A 15,633-nucleotide genomic window follows, 5' to 3' on the forward strand; every position below is an offset into this window, starting at 1 on the left:
CACTGATGATCCTCACTTCCTGAGATGTTGCATCATAGATTTGTGCAACGTGGGTTTTTGTTCCTGGTTTAAGCTCTGATAAAGACGTGCCATCTAGTCAGGCTGTTAGACAGATAGCTCTCAAGTCTGGCGCAACATGGTGCAATCAGTGTTTTCTTACAACACTGAAGGGTAAGAAAGGAGTTTCCTATGGCCCTGTCAACTTTTCTTCCAAACTCTGCTGAAATATGACTCACTCAGACTGGCCAGTTAGAGGACATGTGGGCTGCTACATACATCTATCAAACATCAGAGGAGTAATTTGATGGATTTTGCAACCTGAACTACATCGTTTGCAATGACAGACTCATTCTGGAAGGAAAAAGGGAACAGGCTTTTTAGTTCCCCCAAGAACCCTTGATGACAAAACAACAAAAAGAACAACATTAAACTGAATGCTGCAAAGTCATTAAAAAGTTTGATGCCTCCCCTTTCAAGTTTCATTGGCTAGCATCAAGTTACTTATCTTCTCTTTGCCAGAACAAGTTGGCACCTTCTCATACACAACGAAACAAATACAACCATTATGTCATCTACATTATGTTCTCAACTCAATCTTAAAGTAAAAAGTCAATAAGCCTCTTGCATGTTCCCAGTGGTGTCAGGAAATGGCCACTTGGAACTCGCAGGAGGATGTTGCCATATTTTATTCATTTAGTGACTGTATTACTCTCTGTTCAACAATTTTGCACTGAAGTGAATATCACAATGGGTGGTAAATAGTGGCATGGCAGTGCAAAGCCGAAAAATTACAGTCATTGTGTGTTTATATCAAATGCAAAAATGATCACATTTTTTGTCAACTTCTTTCACCGATAGAGCTGCAATTGTGATGCTTTATTCCAGTTTGTAGCCAAGATCTGTGTGATCAAATTCCATTGGACATCTTGTGAAATATTTAGGTTGTTTACGAAAGCATCAGGCCGTGTGTGCTGTTAGCTCTCTGAAATACGTCAATGTGACTTTTCATCCCTATGCAAGTATACTGTTTTTGCTTGTAGTTGATAGACTGGTCAGCGGGGATGCTTGATTTAATCATTCCAGTGACTCTATTTGAGATGTCACATTGCATGAATAATTGATACATGTCAGATTTAGGACTGAAGTGAGCCATGAAAACAAATCTTGGGAGAAAGACAACCAGAGAGGTACTGTATTGTGATAGGACAGATGGACTCCAAACTGCTTCAATATCATATTCTTCAACATGGTAACATTTATAAAATAATTCATAAATATAACTATCAGATATAGATACAGGTAGAGACCTGAAAAAGACATGATACATAAACACTACAGACTCATAAACTCACAACTATAGTGTTGATTCTAAGATTGTTGTTACACCAAATTGTATCTAAAAACCTGTTCTGATTATTATTTGTTATCTTGTTGAACATAAAAAGACACACTGACAGTCCTGGGTGATATATTTGAAGTCATTATCATTATACTAATATTTTTTATTCATATCATGATATGGCAAATATAATCAAAATCATACAAAAAATATAAAATAATGAAACTATTCCACTGTTCATATGTCTATAACTAACTAATTTCATTTGTTTTTAATAATATTCTCTGAAAATCAATAACTTTTAACAGAAATTTGTAGAATGATGACATGATAAGATCATATATCATTCACAATGTGATTCCACTGAAAGTCGATAAATAATAATATTGAAATACAGTCCAGCTTTAATTTGCAGACAATCTAAAATGTTCCAAAAGAATGATGTCATACTTAAATGTGCGAGATGCAAATCTCATTTAATAGTGTCAAATCAAAGTGGGTGAAACCATTCATTGTGCATCAGCCACCAAACTTGTCAAGATATTACAGTTTTATCCAAAAGTGTCTTTTTGCTACTGTAGAAACTGTTTAAATAAAGAGGAGAGGTTTTATGGTCATGTGACACCATAACTACAGAGTCAAACCAAGAACTTTTGGTCCTCAGATAACAGATTCTGGTTGATTTTGTTGGAGATTTGCTCTCATGAACAGTTCAATTAAGACCTAAATTAAAAGGCAAAACACTGTATTATTAATATCAGTTCTTGTTAATTAATAAGGGAGTCTGATTGCAGCCAAAACACCTCTGTCTCTTTCTGCCTTCAGGTTATCAAAACTTAACAACTAACCATCTTGCAGCTCTCCAACACTTAGCTGGATCCTGCCCTCTATTAACAGCTTGTCACAGCAAGATGACACCTGTCCAACTCCACCCGCCCCCACACCCTAGCACACACAGTCATCCTGAGTTTTAGACGGTATTGTATCCAGGTCAGCCGTCAGCTAGCTGAGCTTAGTGCACATTTAAATGATAAAAATGAGGATGAAGACAAATCAAGAGCAAGATGGCAGCAAACAAAGACAGCTGAATTGGATAAGAGGGAAAGTGATAAATTGGTAGTGAGTGGGAGGGAAGGAGTGTGTGTGTGTGTGTGTGTGTGTGTGTGTGTGTTTCCAGTTCCATGAATCTACTCAATAAAAAGTGCTGTTTTCTCTGTTTTCTCAACAGACAAACAGGATGTGTGTTTAGCAGTAGTGATGAAGTGTAACCCTGTTAATGTTTATATCTAGTCAACACATTTGATATATTGAATTAAGCTTTCTGGGCTAAACGCCAGCTCAGAGCTCTGAGAAGCTGTGCAGCATGTTGACATGATGGTATCTGACTTATCTCCAAGTATATGGACTCCTGTGTTGACTAATTAATAACATGGTTACAGGCTGTGTTTCAGTATGACTTTGAAATTGCTTCTTTCTCTGTGCTATAGCTAACATGATTTAGGCCCCTGTCTAGTCTATATGGAAGCTCTATCCCTGTATATGCGGTGCTTTATGTTATTATGTATGATTTTGTGCTTGATAAAGTCCAAACTTTATTTCTATTCATTACAACTTGCATGCGAGATTTTCATTTATTTCATTTATTCATATTTCCACAACAGCATCATGTTAAGCTGCTTAGTTACTGATCAAATTATGGCATTATGATTCATGGTTTTGCAGGATTTCACTCGAAAACTGTGGAGATATTTCTTATCTGCAGCAGCAAACAATAGTTTTAGTTTCTGAATGACGCATGAAGAGCAATGAGATAAAAGGCTGTAACAACCTACCCAATAAAAGCAATTTCACTTCTCTGGCTGCTTTCTCTCCGTCCTCTCGGAGGTTTTTGTCAATCATCTTTGACCTCTCCGCGGCCGCCTTATCCTCGGCGCTCACCGTACAACCCATGGCTCCAAACGCAGGGGCGCACCGACCACTTGCGCAAAAAAAGGCTTTAGTGCTGATGGTCTCAGCGTGCCAGCCGATGCCAGGAATAACGACTGAGCAGCTCCTGCTTCCAGCACTGCCGTCTAGAGAGGAAAACAGTCGATTCCAGAGTTGTTACCCACGCGTAAAAAGTCAATGTTGGAGCTCAGCGCTGCGTAAGATGCCTCCAAATCATTTGTTTTTTTACACCAAATTTCAGGTTGTTAGCGGCGGTCCATTTCGAAACGTTCAGAGCTTTCTGTCCATCATCCATTCACAGACTGAGATGCCTGTGCTCGCTGCTCCCTGATGACTGGCTCACTTGTCTTCTCGGCCTGGTGAGCTGCGCGTCTCTCGAGTCCTTTTCTGTGCTCAATTAGGGCTCGCGCGAAAATCCTCGGATATCCCTGTGACAATTGGAAGAAGCTGACCAATCGTACCGACGTCACTTGGACAACTGGTCGCGATAGTCCAATTAAAACAGGTGAGCTCTCCGCGGTGGCTTGTGTGGAACCAATTAGAGGGGAAGTCAGCGAGGCGTGATTTGCGGAGTGCGGTGCGCAGACTGCAGTGGTCGCTGTGCCAGCGTCGTTCCTCTGCATTTCACAGGGATGCAGCCACTGAGACGACAAAACGCAACATTATACGGCAGCCTGAACTGTTCACACTGACTGACTGAACCGTGCTGGGGCGGGTTTATGTGTGCAAAGACGCAGGATGGGCTGTTAAAAATGGCTGATGGGTCTTTGTGTCAAATGTTTATGAAATATCTTGGCACATAATTAGGCTCATAGAAGAATTGGCCTACAGCGACCTCAAATGGACATTACTAGGTATCTTCTCTGGTTGTTGGCAGTTTATAGATAATAAACTTCATTATGTAGCACTTTTCATACAAGAGGTGCAGTTCAAAGTACTTAAGATAAAATCAAGCAATTTAGAGTCAAAATACTTTTTTTTATTAAAAGAGGAGAGACGTAGAATAGTGGGCAGTCAAAAAATAAAAAAGTGTAAGAATATTGCTTATTTCTTTGCTTCTGATTACTGTTTGTTCCAGCTGAAATTTATCTCAGCATTTTATTAATAATTAAAATACAATATAATTTAAGCCTACACGCTACTTTTAAACCTAACCTGCATTGTTTGACAGTAGTCTTAAGGTTATACTTAGTATGGCCTTATTTATATTTGTAAAACATAGTAATGTTCAGATTAGGGCAATGCAGTGACATAATGTGTTCAATGAAAAATGTTCTTTGTTTTTTTTCCTTTTAGACCCTGATAGATTCTGCTACATTTGTTGTTATATGAGTCAGTAAATATAACAGGACATAAGATTGGAGTGCCAGAAAGACACTAGCCTATGTGTCTTCTCTGCTATTTTGACCATAAACACCCTGAAGTGAATTAGCTGTTTATGTGTTACAGTAAAAACCTGCATTAGTTCAGGTTTGGTGTTTTTTTTGTAAACACGGCTCCACCTTGACAGATACAGATCTTCTTTTAAGCCCTGTACAAAAGTGTATGTGTGTGTTTGGGGTTGAAGATGGTATATTCCTACAGTACAAATGTCTCATTAATGTAAAAACATGGTTTAACTGAAATCTTTTCATTGTATAGAAATTAATAGCAACTCACAAAACTCAAATGATTGAACGTAAGTTGCTTTGTTCATTAGTATATTTAAATAATGCATTAACCAGAAATGTGTGCTACTTAAATAAGAATCAATTTGAGTCAAAGGGGAAATGATGACAACAGAGACAATGTAAAAACATCTACAATTATTTTATTGCCAAACTAAAACTGTCCCTGCTATGTACATTTTAAAAGCTACTGTAAATATGCATCACAAATATAAAAGGTTTACATTTATATACATTATTTATATAAAGCCACATCTTATTCATCAAAATTCATATACCTTGTTATTCATTTATAGTTGTTTCATTTCCAGAGATTTTGAACAACAGCTATAATAGAATATTTAATAAATTTGTTTAGGTACACGAAAAAATGCATAATTGATATAATGTGCCTGTGGTACCTATTTAAAAGTTAAAGGCATTTCAGAACAGTAGGTAGTAAGTTGTTATTTTGGCACAATCCCTTAACGTGAAGAAGAACTCCTCACTAAACATGACTAAACAACCCTTCATTTACACCACAACTACTGTGAATATGTGAAGCAAGGGACGGACGTTGACATGTGCGCTAAATATTCTGCTGTTGTTCATAATTTATCTGTAAAAACACCTTGATCAGGAATCAAAACTGCTAAACAAACACAACATAGAGTAATATATATATAAATAAGATGAGAGAAGTAATGATTCACACAAGTCTTTTCTGAAGACTGAGAGATGTGATACAATATAAAACCATCTTTGGGTAAAAGCAGCAAATATTTGTCTATTAGTCATAACATTTCTCTAAGTTTCTCTCCAGGTTTAAAACTGTTTTTTAAACTTAAAACTAATTTGTGTGTATTTCTACATACTGAAATGCTCATGTAATCTATACAAAGTGCACATATACTATATATGCAGTTTGTCAGTGTTATTGTGTGTCTCAAAATTCAAAGTAATCATCCACATCCCTCAATTAAGCTCAACATGAATGTGACACCACAGACTGAACATCACAACAGTCTGAAACATTATGTTATGTCTTTATAAGAAGTACTTCATACTACTAATTAATATCATAACTACAGCACTGAGTGAGACTTTGATTCACTTCACTATCAGATACCAAATGTACAGTATTATAATAACATCTATGTACGACAGTGTGAAATGGAAAATCTCTGTGACTGTGCAGGTCACTACACCAACTACAGGATGGACTGGACAAAAACAACATGCAGGTCTAAATATTCAACAAGGGTGAAAGAAGAAGAAAATACAACAAACCAGTACAGCAATGACGTTACCATAGTATCACAAAAGTGTATTATACCTTCAAATTATTCAAAAAAGCTTGTTAAAAATCATCTTTACAAATTCACGTTGCTGGCCTGTTCAAACCCACATCTTTATTTAAAGGATGTGTTCGCCAAATTACAAAAAAGATAACAATGTTTTCTGACTCACCCCTGGATACCATATTTTCTCACTTAATAGAGAGAAATGTCTTTTTTTTGTTTGGTTTTTGTAATTTCAGCACATTGACTCTTTAAATTGTAGTTTACCTAATCTGAGTATCCAAAGCAGCCTTGAAAAATATGGCATATTGAATTTGGATTTTCATTCAATTTAAGCAACAGTGAAGAATTATTTCCGAATTTATAGAAGTCTAATGACTAATTTATGAGGAGAAATCGACACTTTAAGAGGTTAAGAAACTGGACTCATGGGTGAACTGTGAGGGTAAACTTGAACTGTACTTGGTTTATACTCAAGGTCACAGGTAGGCATATATGTGCTAAGAGTTTTACAAAGGGAGGTATCAGTCTTTGTATTTTATCAAAGATTTAAAATATTGTCAGTCTGTAACACTTCCCATTATCGCTACTATTGTAAGCTTAAACAAAAACTGAAATAATACATTATGTATTTGGATCATCAACTTCATCATCATATACAGTCGTAAAATATAGTCAATTTGAAATTAAAAGCACAGATATAGTAGCAAAATAAATATACACTCCTGTTTTTTTTTTGTTTTTTTTGTTTTTTTTACTGTATGTTTGTGCGCTGTTCCAAAATGCTAAAAGGCACCAGGGTTTCTGAGGAGAGTTATCTGATCTATGGCACCAAAGCTTAGCCTGTATTATATTACAGCACTTAACAACTCTGGGAATCGTCAGATCATGAAAATGAAATGTTATCTGCATTCTGAGCACTTCGTAGTCTTATATTACATGATGATAAACAGTCCTGCTGCAGTGCTGCTGGTTCAGGGTGGAATCATCTGACTGTTTCTCCAATCTCTACTGCCCTCCACTTGTGCGTCACATGGAAAACAATAATTGTGTGAAAATAACCAATGAGTTATTTAGCTGTTTCACATGTAAAGGTATATCTGAAGCTTTCCTCTCTTGAGCCTCCCAGACAATCATGCCAACTGTTTTTTTTTTCTATACAGTACCAGCTGCAGTTGTTTGTGGGTAAATAAAGAAGAAGCAACAGGAAGGCACCATTTCACCTTCATGGATAGATTTAAGTCATACTATCAGATGATAGAAAGAGATCAGAAAACACTAAATTACTATTGCATTTCTTCAGGAATTATAGAAAGCTATTATGAAAGGATTTTGTTTAGATGTGTGTTAAGTTATAATCAAAAAGTTAATTTAACTTGATGAATACAAGTGTGATTCCAACCCTTGACACTTATATTCTGTACTGTTATCAAACCCCAGGCTCTGTGCTAGGCGGCCCTGTAGTGTATTCCCACTGAGGTGACAGTGTGCCCTTTACATTGACCAGTTCTTTTTTCATCCTTTCCAAGCCCACACACACTGAAGCAGGATCTAGTGGCCTCCATGGGCATTACTGCTCCCTGTTGTCCAGTCGATTATTATGAAGCTCAGACTCATAACCATGAAGGAGATGCCCAAGGCAGCAAAACAGAGAGCCTAAGAATGAAGGGAAAAACATCAGAGGCTTAATTATCAAGAACTCAACTGTGGTATGCATAAAAAGCCTGTAGCACAAACTCTGATCAACAAATTAGCATAATTGTTCAAGAGCGATCTGAATGCCTCACCACTATCTTAGGAACGGAGCTCAGGGGTTCATCCTCCTTGGGAACGATGCGGAGGTAGAAGACAGCAGGGAAGATGAAAATGAGGCAGGGAGCCGACGTTGCGCCTGTAAAGACAAAGTGGAAGGGTTTGTCAAAAACAAAGCATATAGCCCTTCCAGTGTTAAATGGCACACAGACATAAACAAACACAGAAGGCTCATCATTTTCACTAATTTTCTCTGAAAAATACCCAGGATCACATCTGTTTGAATAGATTTTCACCCAGAATTTTTGTCCTCATGCACTAAAAATTTGTTGTTGTTTCCAGCTGCAAGTAGACACCGTTCATTACAGGTTACAATAGATAAAACTCTTGCAACACTGCTCAGAAAATCCTCTGGGAAAATAAATGTAATTGAAAAATGGGGGGAAAATGCACCAAAGTCTGTTAAAGAAATTGTTTAACTGCAGTGAACTTGCATTGGAAATAATATTTTGAAAATACAAAGTGTATCATTGGTTTTTTGAGTCATACATTCATGTGTATTGGAGTGTGAACTTTATGCACTCTCACATGTTTGTCAAAGTAACTGCTTCTTTGAAGATGTGCTTGGTGTTCATTTAACTGAAATGTTTTCAGCTTTCACCTCTGACCTATGAAACATGACCTCCAATCAGAGAACAGTGTGTGACAATAATATTTACTTGGGCCATCGGTTTGCCTGTGTGTCAACATGTACTGGTCATGTTTTTTGGTCTTGCTTTTAATGTTTTTAGTGACAGGAAGTTACAAAAACCTGAAAAGTAAGAGATACTGCCATGACAAACATGGATGATTCAGTCTGTAAACAGAGACAGAATAAGTAACCCATAATCACGTATGTATGACAGTGTAATCTATAGTCAAACAAACGCTAAGAGGTGGATAAATGAAGCCTGGAGATCTTTTCAAGTATGTCATTATTCATGATATAAGATAGGAAGTTTGCTATTAGTCCACAACTTGCAAGTGTGTCATGTCATAGTGATGATTTTTCTTCAACAACCCTCCTTAAAACCTAAAAGACTGATGGTGATTTGCCTTGAACAGTTTTAAGTATTACAGGACAAAATGCTTCAGTGTTCACTAACCAGAACATATTTTGATACTATCTTAGCTTTATGTTAATTGCTATACTAACCAATGATGCCGAAGATGCCCAAAATGTTAGGAGCAAATATCACCAGCATGTTGATTAAAGTGAGCAGAACAAGAGCAATTCCAATGTGACGCAACCAGTTGAAAGACTTGGTGGGGAATAACATCTGCATGATGGCTCTACGCACCTGTGGAGTTTCAGACACACAAAGAGAGAAGATTCAATAATAAAATAATATGACAGTATTATTTCCATTGAGCATTACAGAGTATAAATCAATAAATGCCCAGACTTACAGGGAACAGCACAATAGGGACAGTCAGAGTGACAGCGGTAAGGACAGCCACTCGCACACAAAGGATCAACGTGTCATAAGGATCAATCCGGCTATATGTGTGCAGCAGTTCGGGCTCCACCTTGTCTGTAGGAATATAAAGAGAACATGTTTTCTCATGTGAACATCACTCAGTAATACCTTCCTGATCAGCATTACTATTATTACACACAGTTACCACAAGAGGGAGCTTGTGTAGAAGAGAAATGAATACTTTATATTGGTCAGTTATTTGTTTTTCTTTAATTTAGATAAATAACCATGTTTATCTTTATATTACTGGACAAAACCAAGCAAAACATACAATCAGTAAAAAACTAGTGATTAGTAAATTAATTATAAATCTGAGGTGACTCTGTTTTCTGAAAATAGTGATTGGATATTTTATCTAATTGGCTATTAGATAAATACATTTTTTTTTAAACTTGTCTTAGGCAAGATTTTTAGATCAGCCAAAATCAAAAATTACAGCTCCATTAGAAAAGAGACCACGTAGATTTTCCTGCTGACCAAAATTACTACAGTGAGAAATAATCAGTGCACTAAATATACTGATTTGGGAATAAACATTTGTATTAATTTCTTAATACTGCAAACATGAACTCCAAAAGAAGCGTCAGGGGCAATTTCTCTCACCATAAAAGGTCAGGTAGCCAAAGAGAGCTGCCAGAAAGTACATGGAGTACATGACAAAGATGGAGATGTTGGACACCCTCTGCATCCTCTTCTGTGTTGGACTGAAATATGACAGTTAAAGTTCATGTGAATGTCACATTCTGCACTGACATGTTATCAAATATTGCAGGTTACAGAGTGGTGACTCACTTGCTGAGCTCAGTGTAGATAGGCAGGACCTCAGGGTGGCAAACAAAGGCAAAAGCCAAGATGGGGATGGTGTATGCTGTCTGAAGAAACACATGACTTTCTGTGATTAGCAGAGCAACTGAGACTCCCAGTAAGAGTTCACTGTATGGTCACCTCAGCTATGTGGGCCTACCTGTGAGTTGATGGTGATCATGCGGGGGCCGCAGTGGGAATCGTCGTCCTCATGAACTAGGTCGTTGTTGTACTCGTGACTATGGCTTGATATGTTCAGGCTGTGGAGCGCAGAGGTGCTGTTGGCTGAGAACTCCTCGAAGGGGCAGGGAATCTGAAACTTCTTATAGGTAACCTGCGGAGAGACATGAAAGGAGGGAGGAAAAGCAAGGGTATAATCAAAAAAAAAAAAAAGAAAGACCGACGGGACGTGTCAGAGTCAGTAAACAAAGCTCTCAGTGATCAGTACCGAGCTAAAAAAAAAGGCCATTTCACATCAGATTAGGGTGACTCAGCCTTTAAGTACTTAAGTTTTACTCTCAACCTTTGATGTCACTAAGCACCTCTTATATTCACCTTATCAAACCAAGCCACATACCACTGAAAATAGAGACAAGGGTGGGAAAGTGCATAAGATATGTGCCAAGGTGGCATGCCAGAACAAATGAGGCTCCTTGTAAAGAGTCACTGTGATGATATGCCACTGTATGTGAGCTGGAACAACTTACAGCGGTGAGAAAGAACACCATGCAGCTGAGAGAGAAACCACTGGTGTAGCCGAGGTAACCTGAAAAGAGAGAGAAAAAGACCATTTGTGTGACTTCTCCTTAAACTGAACTTCTCCATTTGGTCCTCACATGTTGTTTGAGACACCTGCAAACTCTACTAATTACACAAATAGTCAATAGGCTTCTGCAAAGTCAATACTCCCCAAAATGCCCCATTCAAATGACCTCACAGCACTTTGAGAGAAGAAACAGCATGGTTATTTCTTGTGGTAATGAATAGCTTAGGATCTCATCTCTAGGAAAATGATGTCTAATTGGGCACCTGCTGCTTCCACTGCCAGTGGTGGGATGAAAACACACACTAATTACTTGACTTTGAGGTAAATACTCCATCAAAATGTCATTATGTAAGTTGGCTCAAAGTCAGAATAAAACTTCTTAATTAATAGATCCTAAAGGTAGAAAGAATTACTTGAAAACAACCTGCAAACTCATGTGTTAGATAAGTGTACTTGAGTAAAATGTTAAAGTTTTTAAATACTGTAGAAAAGAGCAAAAGTACAATTAATTCAGTAATGCATACAGATCTGAAAGTTGTGTCAGGCTATTGAGTAAAAATAGAAAATGTTCCAAAGAGCCAGAGAAGTACAACAATATCACTGAATAATATTTGGTAGGCAGGAAATACAACCCAATAACCAAAACTGAAACCAGGTATATGTAGTCAAAATGCAAGAAATTTTGGTCCTAAAAAGGTTCTTGGAAAGGTGTCTTTAGTGAAAAGGACCACAAATGTGTCCCCTGCATGCAGCTTGCACACATGACAAAAGTCTAACTGTGAGAGTCAAATATGTAGGTTATAAAAATGGCATAAAATGTCTTACAATTAATTTCAGATGGATGGAAACATACAATGATCACAGAGAAACTTTAACAGTTTTCTCACCGAGCTGCTTCATTAAAGCCAGAGGCAGGATGACACTGGCAGAGACCATGATGACCAGGTAGTTTCCATTCAAGTACCACACACTGTTTGGAGAAAAAAAAAGTCTAGTTTACTTTGGTGAGCTCAATATTTTAAACACTGGCACAGAGACACAGTACACAGGGGGACAGAGACAGAAATAGATTGGAAAGTGTAAGATGGTCAGAAATTGGTTTACACATTTGGGTGTAACTTGGTCTTGTAGTATAACTGGAATTTCACAAAATAGTCTCAGAGAAGTTGTCTGAATGACATCAGGTTGTTAAAAATCTAACGAGTTGCCAGACAGCAACCTGTTGGGGACATCCTTGACTGCAAGGTTGTGGAAAAAACGTGTTTGCTTATGTTGCTCCAGACGGTTGTACTGGAAAAGACTCTTACATAACGGATGATTTATGTGACAGTAGGAGAAAAGGAGGACACACTAGATCGAAGGTTACGATTTTGTAACCCTAGTTCGCTAAGCACAAGTAGAGCCCTCTACTGGAATCTATGGGTAATACTCTTCTCCAATCACACGCATGCAATCTCCCACTGAAATGTGCATGTACAATCAGCCAATCAGGACGTGCTTACTGATTCCATGTGTCTCACACAGTATATAATGCAGCGCCTCACTGCCACTCTCATCCAGTAGGAGTGGCAGGGTCTATAGGTAGAGGGCTCTGCCTGTGCTTATAAAACTAGGGTTAAAATATCGTAACCTTTGTTCTATCTCACACAGGCTCCACCCTCCAAGTCCTGAGTCACACCTGCGAGCACAGACCTTGAAAGTCATGACCAAGAGATAGAACCTTATGAACAGACAAGGTGTAGACCATGATGCTACCATGCATATGTCCTCGACACTCACCCCACTGAATAAGGCCGCACCATGTGTGGAATGCACTCGGACCACAGTGAGGGGGTCCTTACCCACCTGCCTGTAAGCTTGGGATATGATATGACGCTTCATGGATAGGGCTTTACCGGCCACTCCCTCTCCATAGCATATGAACAGCTGTTCAGTGCACCAAAAGGGGCCCGTGTGTTTAACATAACATAGCAACAAACATACTGGGCACAAGAAGTGCCGTTTTGCCTCCCAGGCTTCCCCATAGGGTGGCGGACAAAACACCTTGAGCTGAATAATTCTCGACCTAAATTAACTCCTTATGTTCTTAGGAACAAAGGAGGGATTCGGTCTGAGAATAGCACCACTGTGGTCACCATGAAGCAGCAAACAGCTGGGGTGAACTGACAGGGTGCACAATTCACTCACTCTCTTAGTTGAGATCAGCGCAAGCAGCAAAGCTGTCTTGAATGACAACGTCTTCAGAGACGAGCGCTCCAGAGGCTCATAGGGATCACTCACTACACACATCACTGACTGTTGTCTCCTAACCCCATGTAAGAAACATTTCATGAGGGGGTGGGCAAAGACCAGAGCCCTCATGATGGGGGGAAACAGCTGCTGCATACACTTTAACAGTGACAGCCTCTTTCCCACCAGATATTGTAGAAAGGAGAGAACCTGTCTCACTGCACGTCTACCACTTTGCTTTGTAGCAAGCAATGGTGGATCCATCTTTCGCCTCTTGGGCAGTCTGCACCACCTGTGCAGACAGTCCAGCCCGCATCAGCCTGTCCCTCTCAGGAGCCAAGCCCGAGGAAGTTGGCCCAACATGGCCAGCGTGCCTATCGAGCCCGCCTCCTGGGACAAAGGCCCCCACACTTGGAACAATGGACCAGTGCTGGGCTGCTAACATCTGGGTCATCTCTGCATACCATGAATGGCAGTCTGGGGCAATCGGGATGACTAACAGTCTCTCTTGTCTCCCTCTCTCCAGCAGAGGGGGAATGAGGTGAAGAGGAGGAGAGGCATAAAGTAGCCTCCTTGGCCATGGCGTGTGTGCAAACACGTCCACCCCCAGGGGTGGATCGTCTTGTGGCATCAGGGAGAACCAGAGTGGGCAGTAACAACTCCCAGGGTGTTAGCTGCCATAGTCCGCTGCGTACCCAGCCAGAAAAAAATTCTCAAAATATTCCAGCATGTCCCTATCCTGCACCAGCGGCAATAGTGGCTTCCTGCTCACTGAAAGCCAGCTGGGTGAGGAATCAGGAGGGCTGCGATGGCCTTGCCAGAACAAAAAGTTGGCATTGAATGTTTCTTCAAAACATGGATATGTTGAATGTTGAAGGGTTGAATGGTTAAGGTCTGGTTAGGTTTAGGCACAAAGACCACTTGGTTTGGGTTAGGGAAAGATCATCAAATACATAATAACTATAATGCACTCTCAGGGAGGAAATCAGTCCTGCGACTGGTGACTTCATTTTCAGCAGCCCCGTCTTGGATACCTTGACACACTGCCAAACGACTAGGAGAGGAGGTGAAACAGAGGCTGGTTGAACCAAATGAGCTGGGCCGTAAAAGCCTTAATGTGGATGGCTTATCAGTTTAAGCAGGATAGGCGGAGGCAGTGTGAGCCCTGCACACCCCACTGCCATGGCCATAACCTCTGGGAAATCACAGCGAACTCAAGTCGGAGGTGGTTTTCCAAAGGTCAGTGACATTGCAGACACAGACGAGAGGATGACGTCATCATCTATCTGTGAAGTAGTTGGAAAAGTCTCAACCCAGGTATCCAGCGGCAGCAGCGGATTGGCACCAGACAAAGCGTGGGACTAGTCATTGACACGGGGATCGTCTTGAGCTCTGGGTTGCTCTCGTCACAGTGGAGCGAGACATTACAGCCGAAAATGGTCCCACCATTGCTAGCATTGAAAAGGAGGAAGTCCTTGGCAGTAAACGCAGAGCAGTGGCTGCATCATGCTGCTTTCTGCATGGTCCCAACTGAGGCAAAGCAGAAGAGATGTTGGATGGTGGCAACGAAGGCGGGGCACAACGGGCAGAAACTAGCTTGCTGGAGCGGCAACTCCATCCATGGAGAGGGAAGATCAGTGGGCAGATTGACCATCGCTGAAGAGAGTGGCAGGGAGGTGCTGTGTGAGAAACACGGAATCAGTAGGCACGTTCTGATTGGCCAGCTGCGTAAAAAAAATTAATTTTAGTGGGTGATTAAGTGCGTGTGATTGGAGGCGAGTATTACGCAGAGTCCAGTAGAGGGCAGAGCCTGTGTGAGACAGAACCTAAACAACACAGCTCTGAAAAAGTCAATAAATATTATCAATGTCAGCTTATTGCCATCACAGTCCCTCGCTTTCTTTTCTAATATCACCCCATCTCATATACACACAGCCACCCCAAAAATAGTGTCCTTGAGGGCATTGCTAAAAGGTTGTGGATCAAGGCTACAAAGCATGTGAGATTGGAATGGCACATCCAATCTTAGCACTGCTTCCTCTACGATCCAGGGTGTCCTCCTGTCCTCCCTTTACACAAACATCCTGTGAATGCCCTTCATAAAACATAACTCCCTCATATAATATGAATACCCTACAGGACATATATATGTGCATTCTTAACACATGTGGACATGGTTCATGTTGGTAGGTGCTTGCATGCAGTTAGAGGTTCACTGCTGACTGGCTTCATGTCATGGTGTTCTTTGCTGATCTGTCATGATGACTTAATCATTTTGGATGAGTGGGTTTCACATATGAGGTGAAATGTGGCTTTGATGACTTCAGAG

General features: G+C 39.9%; 2 protein-coding genes across 5 annotated transcripts in view; both read right to left on the reverse strand.

Moving 5' to 3' along the window:
* Positions 1-4,052, reverse strand: part of gnai2b (guanine nucleotide binding protein (G protein), alpha inhibiting activity polypeptide 2b) — a 42,350-nt gene extending 38,298 nt beyond the window's left edge. The window contains exon 1 of one of the 3 annotated variants that reach the window (XR_006403153.1): positions 3,172-4,052. Coding sequence is in view for 1 of the 3 variants with exons in the window: in XM_044349601.1 (XP_044205536.1) it covers positions 3,172-3,289 (118 nt within the window). In the remaining 2 variants the exon portion in view is untranslated. The remainder of the gene's footprint in view (positions 1-3,171) is intronic. The other 2 variants (XM_044349601.1, XM_044349602.1) reach the window with 2 other exon arrangements.
* Positions 4,053-5,779: 1,727 nt separating this feature from the next.
* slc38a3b (solute carrier family 38 member 3b) overlaps positions 5,780-15,633 on the reverse strand; it is a 28,568-nt gene continuing 18,714 nt past the window's right edge. For both annotated transcript variants that reach the window (XM_044347767.1, XM_044347769.1), the window contains 9 exons: positions 11,963-12,045; positions 11,017-11,075; positions 10,470-10,643; positions 10,298-10,377; positions 10,109-10,209; positions 9,435-9,559; positions 9,181-9,325; positions 8,021-8,124; positions 5,780-7,889 (listed from right to left, as the gene is read on the reverse strand). In XM_044347767.1, coding sequence (XP_044203702.1) covers positions 7,785-7,889; positions 8,021-8,124; positions 9,181-9,325; positions 9,435-9,559; positions 10,109-10,209; positions 10,298-10,377; positions 10,470-10,643; positions 11,017-11,075; positions 11,963-12,045 — 976 coding nt within the window. In that variant the 3' untranslated portion in view covers positions 5,780-7,784. The remainder of the gene's footprint in view (positions 7,890-8,020; positions 8,125-9,180; positions 9,326-9,434; positions 9,560-10,108; positions 10,210-10,297; positions 10,378-10,469; positions 10,644-11,016; positions 11,076-11,962; positions 12,046-15,633) is intronic.

This window comes from Thunnus albacares, chromosome 4, assembly GCF_914725855.1.
Source record: "Thunnus albacares chromosome 4, fThuAlb1.1, whole genome shotgun sequence".
Classification (NCBI taxonomy): domain Eukaryota; kingdom Metazoa; phylum Chordata; class Actinopteri; order Scombriformes; family Scombridae; genus Thunnus; species Thunnus albacares.